The 13832-nt window shown below is 53.8% G+C and overlaps 1 protein-coding gene across 2 annotated transcripts; it reads left to right on the forward strand.

The window, feature by feature from the left end:
* The first annotated feature begins 3839 nt into the window (after positions 1-3839).
* On the forward strand, positions 3840-11927 carry RPS6KL1 (ribosomal protein S6 kinase like 1). 2 transcript variants are annotated; one of them, XM_068192824.1, is made up of 10 exons: positions 3840-4185; positions 4390-4514; positions 5361-5453; positions 6248-6295; positions 7038-7170; positions 8504-9412; positions 10240-10329; positions 10459-10541; positions 10826-10921; positions 11035-11927. In XM_068192824.1, the coding sequence occupies exons 1-10, from the start codon at positions 3855-3857 to the stop codon at positions 11143-11145; spliced, it is 2019 nt and encodes a 672-aa protein (XP_068048925.1). In that variant the 5' UTR covers positions 3840-3854; the 3' UTR covers positions 11146-11927. The 2 variants fall into 2 exon arrangements, with proteins under 2 accessions (XP_068048925.1, XP_068048926.1); XM_068192825.1 differs by having other exon boundaries at positions 3840-4092.
* The last annotated feature ends 1905 nt before the right edge of the window (positions 11928-13832 follow it).

Below are 13832 nucleotides of genomic sequence, written 5' to 3' on the forward strand. Positions count from 1 at the left end.
CTCATGATTAGAATTAAAACAAATTCAAACACACTAACACACAGTGACTTTTCCAAACAGTTCCTGGTGTCTGGAGTCACCTCTTTGGCCACTGCCTGGCACTGAAATATTCCAGGCAGCTCTGCCCATCAGACATGGCAGGAGCAGGCATCTGCCTTGCACAGACCCCTGTATTTCTTCTCTCCCTCCATCACCTGAGCCGCCTGGGTGCTGTGTGTGGCTTTGTCCCCTGCTCCTCCTGTAGTATGGGGTGTTGGATAGTAAGAATGTGGGTGCTGGGAGGGATGTGGCTGTCCCACTGCAGCCATGATGGCAGAATAGTTGGGGCAGGGCAGGAGCAAGGGGAAACATCACTTACAAGAGGTTTGGGAGCTGCACCTCCAGCTGTCAGGGCTCCCTCCAGCTCCGTGGAGGTAACAGGAACCTAATGAGCCCTAGCTCATGGAGTTCCTGTGATTGCTGCAGGCATCACATGCTAAAGGAAATGCTAGTTCCTTTCCCTATCCCTGCCAGAGGGGAGAGTCCAAAGACCCTCCTCATCCCAGGGTGGCAGGGACTTCCAGCAGGACATCACTCCCAATGGAAGTATGAGGATCAGGGTGGGGGACTGCTGCTCGGAGGGGGAGACAAGGGTTCCTGGCTTCAGGGCTTGTGTCCAATGACCGTGTTTCCTCTCAAGGGGACCAACCACTGTCTGCCTGTCCCTCCTCTGTGTGGTCCCACTTGTGGCTTTTTTGTACCACTAGCTCCTGGTAGCCCTCCTTGGCCACAGCAGACATGTGAGCACTCTGACAACGTCAGCATGTCCCCCAGGCACTACAGTGCAGAGCTGTAGGTGTCCCTGTAAAGGTACCCTGACATACCCCAGCCCCAAAGCCAGCAACATCCACTATGGACAGGCAGAAAACATGTTCCAGCCCCAGTGCTCCCAAATCTCTCATCCTTTCCCTGCCTGTGTACCCCTTGCAGCTGTCCCACAGAGCCCAGGAACAACACACCACTGGGTTATCAGCGTCCCTGGGCTCCCTGTGTCTTCCAGTCTTACAGGGCAAAGGTTTGTTTAATGAGGCTTTAGAAGCTGCAGTAAGATGTTTTAGGAGGATAGTTCTAGGGAGACAAAACATAAAGCAGCCTTATGCACCAGGAAAAAATTTTACATTTCTTGGGAAGTAACTGTAAAGGTGATGTGGGGATTGGCCCAGAGATGTAGCATTGTAGCTGATGAAGCCCTGATGTTAAAATTTCACTGGTTACCTCTGGTCTCCCTGAGTATAGGCTGCCATCAGAGCGCTGCCACCCAGCAGTGTCTCCCAGCCATGCCCGTGCAGGTCTCTCACGTGTCTCCATGCAAATAAAGAAACACTGAGGTCCTAACTTCTTGATTGTGACTTACAAGTCTTTTGCACCCTCACAAAATTTGGCATAAACCTGCCTGTTGAAGCCAATGATGTTTGCACCATGATATTTTAAGCTTTGCCAGCTCTCATGTGTCAGTTTTAGCCTGTGAGAAAAAAGGCAGCTCTCACTCCTCTCCCTGCTATTTGTCTGTGCTGGTTCTGCTTTGGCAGTTCCCACTTCCCAACAAGGACCACAAGCTCTTCAACTGGTTAATCTGAAAGTAATCCCCCAAATTTAAGGTCCTCTGTCCAGCACTGACATGCAAACCTGGAAGCCCACAGGTAAAGGCAGTTGTGCCTCAGGGCTGGTACAAGTCTCCTTCCCTTGCAAGGCTTTTTCTCACGGGAGCATCCTTGAGGCACTTCCTGCTGATGCCTTCAGCTCGCTCTCTTCTGGCTGCTTCAGAGGTGTTAGATGAAGAACTTAACCAAGTTTTGTATCCTCCTGGCAACTCCTCTTCACACATCTCCCTGCCACCATCATCTCAATATCCAAACCACTCTACAGATACATTGTGCTGGACTTCATGTCTTTCCTGTGCTCTGTCCTCTCCAGGCCCACACAGATCTGCTGAAGCCAGGCAGATGAGTTGTGCCAGCAACACCCCTGCTCCCATCCCCGGCTCTCCTTCACTTCTCGCCTGCTCAGACTTTTCACTTCAAGGAGGAGCCTCCAGTCTCTGATAGGAATTAAAAGACCACAGAGACTGTGGGGTATAAATAGGCTGGGCAGAAAAAATTGGTCTCTGTTAGGCAGAGGCTGGAAAAGGAACCTGGAAGTGTATTGAGGAGAAACCAAAGAACCAAGCACACCGATTGTATTTAGGCAGTGAGTTGTCTTAGAAAGCAGATGGCTTTGCATCCTCCTAGACCTGCCCTCTGAGGTACAGTTTCTACTTTCATACTCCCAAATAAATGGTCTTTGTAAGAGAGACAGTGTTTGGTTGCTGGATGCTGAGCTGAGCTGCAGGCACAGGCTTTACTGTCCTGTCTGTTGTTAACAGGCTGGGCTGTGCAAAGGAGCTGCCCAGGGGACCTGAGCCCCGGGAGATCCCCTACAAGTGTGTGCAGGGTATGAAGTAACCACAGGTCAGCCACAAATGGGTGCGCCCTCTGCCAGTGCCACAGCAAGTACCAGGTCCAGCAGGGGCTGAACACGGTGACTGACCAGGCTGGTGTGGCTGTGATGGCACAGCACAGGGCCAGCCCCTGACAAAATGAAAACCCCCATCTCAGGATCATTTCCTGTTCTAGTGGGACATGTGCATAGGTTAGCAAGGGATGGACAAAGATGCAGGGGCCTCCCTCGTCCCAAACAATCTTAGCACAGTTTTTCCAAGGCTATCCCTTAGCTTTCATTCCAGCCTTTCTCCCTTTGCAGGCCCCCTGCCATGCCAGTGGTAAGGCAGTTATTTAATCTGGGACCAACCATCCCACAGACACAGCAAACCAGTTGGCCAGCTGGTAGAAACCACTTGAGCACTCCTGGTTCAGCAAATCTCCTTCACTAATAACTGCAGTGATCTAGCAGGCCCTGTGAGGCCTCCTGGCCTTCCAAGAAAATGTCAGGCCAGGAGGACAGGAATACATGTTTCTAGCATAAGCCAAAGACTGATATTTTCTACATACTAAGCATTTGTTAACCACCAGCTGGGATCTCGATTATGCTGTCACTTTGTTGCACCTTAACGCATTTGTGCTGATGTTCCCTGTCCTGTACTTTTGGAATAAGTTGGTAAAACCCAAATAGTCTGCAAGAGCTGGTAGAAGGGCTGGCTGAGAGCTCAGTGTCTGGGCCAATGGCACCCACTTGAAAGAGGAAATTGGGAAGAGCCAGGGGTACCCTGAGCTGGCCATGATGAAGTGGCAAGGCATCCATCTTCACTGTGGCAGTGGGGAGCTGCTGGAATGGGTGCACCTGTCGGGTGGAGGCAAAGACAAAGGCTAATTAAAACACAGCTAATTACGCGTTGTGGGAGGAAAGGAAACACGGAGGCAAAGGCACAATTTAATGAACGGGAGCTTGGTTAATTAAGGACAATTAATGGTGAATAAGGATGATAATACAGCAAATGGAGCAACGGCGCTCTCCGCGCTCCAGAGAGGTGGAGCACCTGCCTCGGGCGGGGGAACCCGGGCACGGATCCCTCGGGGGGCGATGATGATGATGATGATGATGATGATGATGATGATTGATGTTGATGATGATGATGATGATGATCTCATCCGCGGCCAATCAGCACCGCCCGCCCCTGCCGCGCCCCTGCCTCTCCGCCCGGCGGCGCCGGGGGATGCAGGCGGCCGCGCTGCCCGGGCGCGGCACCGCGGGGGCGGCGGGGGCGCGGGGCCGGGGGGGCCGTGCGGGTAAGCGAAGGGGCCGGGGCTTACGTCGCTCCCCGGCTGACCGCGCAGCCCCGCTCCCGGTGTCGCGGCGGCGCAGGGCGGCGGCGCGGGGCCATGAGCCGGGCGGAGGCCGAGCCCTGCTCCCGGGCTCTGGCGCAGGCCCGCGTCTACCTGGGGCAGCTGCGGGGCCGCGTCGTCCCGGCGGGGCCCGAGGGCGGCGGGCGCCGGGACTACCTGGTGGAGGCGGCGCGGCAGCTGCGGCTGGCGCTGGAGCGGGACGTCAGCGAGGACTACGAGGAGGCCTTCAACCACTACCAGAACGGCGTGGACGTGCTGCTCCGCGGCGTGCAGGGTGTGTGCGGCCCCCCGGGGACAGCGGACCGGGGCATCCCTCCGGGGACACCAGCCAGGGGACCGGGGCATTCATATCGGGGGTCCCGTGGGGGTCCAAAGGTATCCCAGCAGGGAGAGTGACAAGGGGACGGGAAAGTCCCGCTAGGGAGTTTGTTGAGGGCACTGGGGCATCTGTCCGGGGAGTGCATCCCTACCGGGAGAAGGGTGAAAGGGCTGGGGCGTCCCCCTGGGGACTGTGGCCAGTCCTTCGGGGCCGAGCCGGGCCCCTCACGCCCACCCTTTGCACCGACCGCAGTTGACCCCAACAAGGAGCGCCGGGAGGCCGTGAAGCGGAAGATCACCCAGTACCTGCGGCGAGCCGAGGAAATCTTCAATTGCCACCTGCAGCGGGCGGCGGGGGGTGGCAACACCACTGCCACGGTGAGGGGCTGCCGTGGGGCCGCATGGGTGGGATGGCAGCGGTTCTGTGACGCTGGGAAACGGGGGTGGGGGTGTGGACACGCAGATAAAGCAGCCCCAGTGGTCCTCCTTGTCTGCCTCTGCCAGATGCCACGCTAAGATGGTGTAGAGAAAACGGCAGGCACGTCGAGCTGCCGAGTGTCCTGGCCTGCCAGTGGCTGCAAGGGAGCTGGCAGCTCTTCGCCCTGCCTGGATCAAGGAGCCGAGGTGGGCCCAGGCTGCCTAGGGTGCTTCCAGGACCCCACCCTCCAAAGTGTGTATGCTTAGCTTGCTGCCACCATAGTGGGTATGGACATTTTTGTGGAGACCGAAGCCACTGCAGGGAACCACCCTGTCAAATGTTAGAAATGTCCTCTTCCCATCTGTCATCATTTCCATCTGTATGGAAAACAAAGACATTGGCTGCTTTCTGCATTGTGGGAAGGAAGTGGTTAAAGAAGGGAGAGGGGACTGAGGCAGGGCAAGGTCAGAGCCTAGTGGGAAGAATGCAGGAAGAAAGACAACTACCTTCCACAGAGGTCCCCTTAGTGTTGAAACAGTCCAGGTCTAGCTTCAAATCTTGGTGTGATTTTTACTTCTGCTGCAAGTGCAAGCTTTCCCTAGAAAATACAGAAATCCAGGGGTTAGCCAAGAATATGGTCCAGCTGATGTTAGAAATGAATCATGGCCATTGGAGTGTTTTCTTTGCATGTTGACCAGCTGGGCAGTATTGCTGCCTCCTCTGAAAAATGCAGGGGCTTTTTTCACCCACTGTAATGAACAGCAGCATTTCTAGGTCCTACATCCTCTTCTCTTACCATGTCACAGGGCTACAGCAGCCTGCGCTTCCGGCCGATCAGGACACTGAGCTCAGCAGTGGAGAACCTGAGACGGTGTAAGGTTGTGGGAGTGATTGATAAGGTAATGACTTGACCTGAAGATGGGGAGTGAGGCTGGGGCTGGACCAAAGGGTGCATAAGCTGGAGGGTCCTAGCAGCTGGAATGGGGGTGCCAGCCCTCAGCACATCCATCAAGCAATGTTGGGGTATGCATCCACACCATTCCCATCCAGAAAAATTCATAGGAGAGGACTCAAGACTCCTTAAGGAGTTAATTGGGAAATCTGTTAACGTCCCCATTACTTTTGCTTACCAGACCTCCCAGGATATTTACAGGGAGGTTTATACACCTCATTCTTTTCCACATAAGGAATTGTGTTTGATGCCCAGGTGCCACAATGGTGGACTCCTGTGGATAATCTAGACTTCAGCAAAAGCTGAACTGTCTGGATGAGTAAACTAATTAGAAGTTCATTATCTTGGAGTGAAGATGCCAGGCTTACTGTATCCACACATGCATGGAACATTGCTCACCACTGCTGTTCACACATCTCAGTTTGTCAGGACTGATGTGATCCTCCTGTCCCAGTAAGGCCCAGGTTTGAGCCCAAAAAGAGCACTGTGAAACCCTTCAGTGTGAAGGAAGTCAAACTGGCATGGGAGCCACCTCTTGGTTTAATTAATTTCCTGCTTCTTGTCTGCATGGCTATCTCCTTGCCAATAACCTGTCTTTTGTCTTTCAAAAGTAGGGGTCTGAGCCTCACAAAACAGTTGGGTGGGAGTTTGTTTCAGTTCCAGAGTTGAGACCCTTGGGTCATTCCTATAGGCTGTGTGTTGGGTCACCCCTTCTGACCAGTACTGTGTATACTCTTCCAGGTGCAGATTATCCAGGATCCAGCCACTGGTGAGACCTTTATACTCAAGGTGAGTGTTTTCAGTTTCATCTGCCTGCTTCTCTCTCTCAGGCTGGGGCCACCTTGTCCAAGCTGATGGCTGGGGCAGGTGAGAGGATATAAAATAGCAGCACTCAGAGGCTGGACGAAGTTGATGGTTCAAAAATCTTCTTTTGGCTGCCTCAGCCATCCTTTGTGATCAGAAGGGAAGTGGTTCCCCTTGGCCATCTGTTTCTCTGACTTGTAACACTTCACACCTGTGCTAAACTGGGTCAACCCCTGAAACAGGTTGTGACGTGTGCTCAGTACAAGTCCTAGAGTATTTTTCAGTGCCCTTGGAACTAACAATGAAGTACTTCATTAACTGGACAAGGAGGATCTGGCATGAGAGGGAGAAGCATCATTTCCAGGGGAGGAGGAGAAAGGGTTGGGATGGCAGGTTCCTCCCTGAAGGGAGCAGAGTGGTTGCAGAGGAGTCAGTGCTCTGGAGCAGCTGTGCCCTCTGGGTCCCACAGTGCAGATGGGGAGTGCCCTACCTTGGCAGAGCTTTGCAGAGTGCTGCCTTATCACAGCTGGCTGCTGGGGACTGACAGAGCTGTATGAGCCGCACGTTTGCGCAGATGCAGCAGCTCCATCGTGGGTGACCTGGGAGCAGCCACGGGGCTTGGCAGAAGGCACACTCCCTTCAGGGCCTCCAGCCCTGCCAGGTGCTAGGTTGCACAGAGTCCAAGTCCCTGCTGTGCTGTACCACCCATCTACCTGTACCTCCTCAGAGCCTCCCCAAATCCCACGTTGAGACCCGTGAGCGACAGACCATCATCCCTCATGGGGTCCCCTTCATGGTCAAGCTGTTGTGCTACTATGTGAGTGAGGACTCCATCTTCCTCCATCTGGAGCATGTGCAGGGTGAGTGAAGACAGACTTGCCTCCCATCTGTGAAGCATCCTCGTTTATGCTGAACTGTCCTTTCTTTAAAATCCAAAGTATATTTCCCCTCCTGTTTTGGGACTGTTTTTTATAGCGATTGTAAGCTGTCTTCTTCATAGAAGGGTGGTGTGTACCAGGGCTTAGTGAACGGAGCTGTTCAGCTGTGAATTGCAGAGGTTTGATGAGAACTGTCTGGGGATGTAACCTAGAAATGGGCCTATGGTGACCTACAAAGAGAAAGAGGTTGTGTGTGTGGGTGTGTTAAATGGAAACCAGCCTTAGTCTTTAGGGAGATGAGCCACTGCACCTCAGGGGAGGGAGCGGTCATGCCTTTAGGTAATGAAATTGATGTGATTCAGCATTTTGAAAAGAAAAACCTCTTCATTTTACTGGCATTGTCTGACCATAACAGGAAGGTGATGGAGAAGGAAAACGAAGTGAGGTAGTTCACCTGAATGTTGTAGAACAAATGCTCTTTTGACAAGACCTTTATAAAACTTTTTTTTTTGGTTACAAATGGTCACATTGGATTTTGAGATCATACTAAAGAGAGGAAATGGAAAATTAGGGCATAAGGGGCAGTGAGCATACTGGGGTTTGGATACATCAAGGAGGCATACTTGAGGTTGTCCCAGATCCTGGTGAAGAAATATGACAAGGTGGAGGCTTGTCCCATGGAGCTTATTTACCCTCTGCTGGTTGAATGGATGTGTAGGGAGCAGCAGCTGGAGTCCGGGAATGACAAATGGAGGTTGACTTGCGTTGGAGAACAGGCTCAACTCCTTGTGCATTGCTGTAGGATGAGTTTAGAGGAAGAAGCCAGCACTGAATGTAGTGAGGCTGGGAAGCCCTGGCAACATGCTGTAGGCTCCAGGGTTTGCTGCTTTGGCTCCTTGCTGACCCATGGCCTCGTGCCGTGTTGTGGGAGCTCTCTGGCATTTCTGTCACACAGGGAGGAAAGGCTTTCAGGGGGAAGTGGGGATGGCAGTGGGATCAGGAACATTTGTGAATATGTGGCTTGTCTGTGACATGGAAGTGGCAGAGGTGGGATCAAAGAATGGGGAGAGGGCTGCTAAAGGAGGAAGGAAAGGGACTTAGGTGTGCCAGGTCCTAGGGAAGGTGTGGCATTGGGCATGGTGTGCTTGTAGGGTGGGGGTGCATTCTGCATGGACTTGAGCTTTGCTGCTGGGGAGATTAATGATGCTCAATCCCAACCCCACTGTGTGGGCCTTGGCCTGAATGGGCCGTGTCGACAGTGGGGGAACCAGGGATACTTTCTGCCTCATCTCTTGTTCTTCTTTCTGCTTTCCAGGGGGGACACTGTGGTCTCACCTCCGCTCCAAGTACTGTGTCCAGCAGGACTGTGCTGATTCAAACACCACTCAAGCCCTCCAGGACCATGGCACAGAGGATGGTGTGGGAAACTCCCAGGGTGGCAGCCAAGTATCCATCCTCCCTGTTTGGATGGGCAGTGGCCTCCCAGGCTCTGTGAACTACCAATTACTGGGAAACACTGATGCCTCACTCCCTCAGGAGCAGTCCCCTGGCCCCACAGACTCTGGCTCAGGGAACCACTGCCAGCTTCTCCTGGCTCCTGCTGGTGGCAGTGGGGCTGCACCTGGAGGACAGGGTCTGAGTATGACACAGACTGTGTCTGGTGTTGTGGACCATTTTCCAGCAGCATCAGCCAAATGCCCTGGCCACCTTGCCAGCCAGGGCCTGGTTGTCTACCCATGGAATGATCTAACCAGCAGCACAGACTGCATATCTAAGAGAACAGCCTCCCAACAAGGCCCCAGGCTTCCCCAGGGGCTTGTCCCTCTACCAAAGACTGTGAGAGGAGGCCAGCCAGGGGCAGGGCAACAGCCAACTCAGAAAGTGTCTGACGCCTCCCACGCTCAGCCCCTCCTGACCCTGGGTGAGAGGCAGCTTCCTGCAGGAGTTGCCCTGTCCAGCTCTGGCAAACCCAGTGTGCCTGACCCAGCTGTGTGGGAGCCCTCTTGGGGAGCAAGCCTGACCTGTGGCTGGCTCAGCAAACAGCCACCATCAGGACAATGCAGGGCTTTGGCTTCCCATGGGCACAACCGGAGAGCATGGGCTGTAAAGGAAGAGCAGGTGCAGCTGTGGGCAGCAGAAATCCTTCTGGCCTTAGAGGGACTTCACCAACAGGGTATATTGTGCCGGGATCTCAACCCCAGGAACCTGCTCCTTGATACAGCTGGTAGGTAATGCCCCATGCTGCTGCCCCAAGGAGGAGGGAATTGGTCTCCCAGTTGGGAGACTGCTTCTTGCCCCATTTCCAGAAGACTTGGACTTTTTTGTGTTTGCTTTGGAGGAGAGTGGGAGTCTGGGAAGGTTTGGTATTTCTGAAATTGGAAGTGTGATCTCACTTAGGTTTTCCAAGTAATTATTACAAGAGATGGTTCTGCAGCAGGAGAGTCAAGGGCCATAGCCACAGAAATGCATTGCCCCTGCTCCCATGTAGGGGTTGGCTGCCTGGGAAATCCCAGCCTGGGGAAGCTGAGACCAGCTGAACTGTGCCTGAGGTTAGTGGGACTAGTGGGTTAGTTTTTCCCTGCTTATAGTAACTGCCTGCTGGGGATGTTCTGGAGCCATCCCATCCCTCTGAGCCATGGGTATTGCTGTCAGTGCAAGTCCCTGCTCAGCTGGCAACATCTGGGACAAATTGGAGAGCTACAAATTGCTTAAAAAGAAAAATGCAGAGAGTTTTGCAAGGAGAAAGCTAACCTTCTCCCCCTCTTCCCCTTTAAAACCTACTTCTTTCCTCACCACAGCCTGCACTGAGATCTGTGATCTTGGAGCCTACCTATTCAGTCTCACTTGTTGGGCACCTCGGACAAGCACTGAGAGGCCTGTGGAGGGGTGTGTGGTGCCAGGGGATGCTCAGTTCCACTGTGTTCAGGGCATGACAGGGGCCCCATGCCCTGGCTGCTCCCAGTGGTAGGGATATGGCTTGGCTTTGTGCTATGACCAAAGTCCCCAGTCTCTCCTAACCTTCCTGCTTTTGACTCTGGTGCTGCTCTGCAGGTCATGTCCGTCTCACCTTCTTTGGCCAGTGGACAGAGGTGGAGCCCCAGTACTGCAGCCAGGCACGGGAAGAGCTGTACAGTGCTCCAGGTAAGGGATATGTCCCCTGGCTTCAACTGGACAGAGGGGGCTTCTGCAGGCACTGAGATGTGCCCAGCACAGTGTAGTCAGTGGTGCTCCCTGCCTCCAGCTCTAACTGCTCTCTGTCTCTTTCTGCAGAAGTAGGGGGGATCACGGAGCCCACTGAAGCAGCTGACTGCTGGAGCTTTGGCTCTCTCTTGTATGAGTTGCTGACAGGAGTGGTAAGAGGCTGAGGAGCTGTGCAAAGAGGACAGGGGAGGAGGGGGCTCAAGGGCTGCCTGTTGTGTAGGGCTGGGAGGGTGCCTTGCCCTGCTGGCACCTCAGTTCTTGACCAGGTTCCTTTAGACATATGATTCCCAGTGCCTGTGTGTGGTCTCTGGGTGTTAAGGGCCCTGGCTTTTAAATGCTGCTGTGTAGGGCTGGGGTTATGTGGCAATGAAGACTCAACAGGGTGCTCCAACCCTCCTTGGTGCCTCTGCTTAACATCACCCTCTGCCTCCTGCAGCCACTCTCCCAAAACCATCCATCAGGGATTCAGCCTCACACCCAGCTGCATCTGCCAGAGGGCCTCAGCCTGGCTGCTACATCGCTGCTCGCTGAGGTGAGGGTTTGGGTGGATGGGAGGGAGAATGGGACTAGAGGTTGGGGAAAGGCAGGGTCCATTTCCAGTGTCCCCATCTCCCTATCCTCCTGTCCCATTGCTTTTCTCTGCAGCTCCTGCAGTACAATCCAAAACGACGCTTGGGCTCTGGAGGAGGTGGCATAACAAAGCTGAAGTCTCACTCCTTCTTCAGAACAGTCCCGTGGAACAAGCTGGTGGGTTAGGCAGGCTGTCCTTCCCCCAGGGAGCTGGGCCCTGGGCTGCTTCCCTGGCACTTGAGACCCCAGGTGGCACTGGCAGCCCTGCCTGCTGGGGAAGGCTTGCCTCGAGGGCTGCCCTGAGGTGGGGTACACATGAGGTTCTGCAGCCTTACATGTTCTTCTGTCTCTGCTTCTGCTCGTTGGCATCTCCAAAGAGGAGGCGTCAGGCTGGGCCCGTCTTCTCCAGGTCTTCCCTGGGGGGAAAAAGAACCTGGGTGCCCACCTCCAGGAAGCAGTGGTGTTCCCCTTCTTGGGACATCTCTTCCTCAGCTCAACACCCTGCCCTGGAACTCCCTCCCTGTTTTTTTATCTCTGCTGCTACCACAGTGACCCCCCCTGCTCTGTTACATTTTGTGGCTTTCAAATGCAGCCCCTCTGGGCCCTGCTGGCTGGAGCCCTGCGGTCTCTGCCCCTCCCTGACTGCGTGTGTGTGTGGGTCATCCCTGCTGCAGGGGTCACACAAGAAGCCCTCTGCTCTTCTCCCCCTCAACCTCTGAAAAAAATAAACTACTCAATATCACTTAGAGAAGTGTCGTTTTGTTTCTGAGCTGCATCAGCTAGCTGTAGGCCAAGCCTGCTGAGTGACAGCCCCAAATCTGTTTCTGAAATCTGCTTGGGAGCCTTGGGTTGGTGTCACCCTCAGCCATCAGCACCCTGCAGCCAAACCCCAGAAGGTGGCAGTGAGTGCCTGGCCTTCTGTCCTTGTGCTGCTGCCTGCCTCACAGCCTCTCAGGTCTGCACAGCTGTATGGCTGCAGCTCAGATGTGGGAGAAATGCCTGGGCTTTCTTCCAGCCTTTTGTCATTGTTAGGTGTTGTGGCTCCAGCCTTCCACGCCTGGGTGTTCCTTTCCCCTGGCAGGACAGCAGCCCTCCCAGCCGTGCTTTGAGCACGGTCATCCCTGGTGGACCACATAGTGAGGGTTTAAAGGGGTGAACTCTGAGAGGGGTGAACTCAGAGCCAGCACAGAGGGAAGGACGCCAAGTGTAGATTCTGATTAAAGTAAAAGCACAAACACGTGTCTGCTGACAGCTCAAGGTTGAGGTTCTGCTCAGTGGCGCAAGTAAAAGCCACAGGCTGATGAGCTTGCCATGGCAGCAGTACAGTTCTGGCCCTCCTCTCCCAGCACCCCCTCACACTGCTCGCTTATCTCCCATAGTAAGGAATTGGTGGTACCAGCGACACGTCTCTGTGGCTAGCTGATTCTGGCTCCTGCTTGCCCGTAGCAGTGAAGACACCGTCCCAGGCAGCAGCAGGAGTGCTCGTCCACCAGAGGGAAGCAGAGCTCTGGAGAAACTCATCTCCTACACCAGCAAAGGTACGGACACTTCAATAGCTGTGCAGAAACTGGAAACTGAGCAGGGAGCTGAGCACTAATGCCACAGAAGGCCAGACAGCAGGAGCAGCTGAGCCTGGGGCTTTTCCTCTCCATGGCAGCCCGCACTGGCTGAACCCTCCAGCTGCAGACTTGCACCCCTGTCCACCAGCCTCCTAGTCCTGTGATTCAGGGGAGGCTCAGGAAGAAGGACCCTGTGTCCAAAGCCACAGCATGGCATCTTGCAACTCAGTGCCATGGGTGTCCCCCAAGGGAGTCAAAAGTAAGTTTCAAGCACTACTCTCTTACAGCAAGCCTTGACAGGACAGATTAAATAAAGCAGTTTGCATAATTGTAAGAGTTTGACTGTATATTCCCTTCCTGATTGGTTCAAAGGCCTCATTTATTGCAGCTCCAGACAGAATTAAGGCTTCCCCAGGCTCACGTACAAAGTCAAGGTGGGCCCTCTGTATCTTAAACCAGCACAGAGGCTGTGTGCAAGCAGCATTTTTTAATCAAAACCTTCTCTTTCACTCAACTTAATTGTGCAAGAATTAGTCTCTCTACCCTTCCCAGAACAAGGAAGGGTTTTTTTCATTTTCCCCTAACCTACCTTAGCCAGGGCCAGACAAAAAAGCCTGGCCTCTGCACTCTGTTTTTGTCCCTAGCTGCCAGGAAAATGCAGGCAGCACCAGTACCAGGAACTGCCCTCCCTTTCATCTTCTTGGCAGCTGTGAGTGCAGTCGTTTCTGTAAGGGGCTGCCCTCTTCAGCTGTAGCTGGGAAGGGTAAGCCATCTCTGAAGTTGATGTCAGCGCTGGGAAAACCCTGCCATGATCCAGGAATGATTTTGTGTTGTCCCAACGAGGACAGCTGCTTAGGAAAACACCCAGCATCACAGACAGCTTCCACTCTTCCTTGTTCTTGCTTCCTTTCTCCCTCTGCAAAAGCCTTTCCACACTTGCATGAATTACAACCGTCCCATTGCAGCAGCAAAAATTCAACTTCAGAAAATCTTTATGAACCCGTGCCAGGTCTCCCTCTTGGCCATCATGTCCTTTGGTTAACACTGGGAATTCCTCACCATCTGCAACAGTTCCATTGCTAGAAAGGATGATATCCAGCCCTAAAATCTCCTCTTTCCTGAGAAGAGCCAATTCTTTGGCAGAGCGTTTGAGGCCAGCAGTGTTCACAGGCAGAGAAGACTCAATTTAGTACGATCAGCGATGGGCTGAGCTCCCGTTGCCTCTTTTTTCTCACCACCAGGTAACAGGACTCTTGCACTACACTCAGGATGCTGCTGATGCCAGAGTCCTTGCCCACTCAAACACACCCCACC

The sequence above is a fragment of the Anomalospiza imberbis genome, chromosome 6 (genome assembly GCF_031753505.1).
Source record: "Anomalospiza imberbis isolate Cuckoo-Finch-1a 21T00152 chromosome 6, ASM3175350v1, whole genome shotgun sequence".
Classification (NCBI taxonomy): domain Eukaryota; kingdom Metazoa; phylum Chordata; class Aves; order Passeriformes; family Viduidae; genus Anomalospiza; species Anomalospiza imberbis.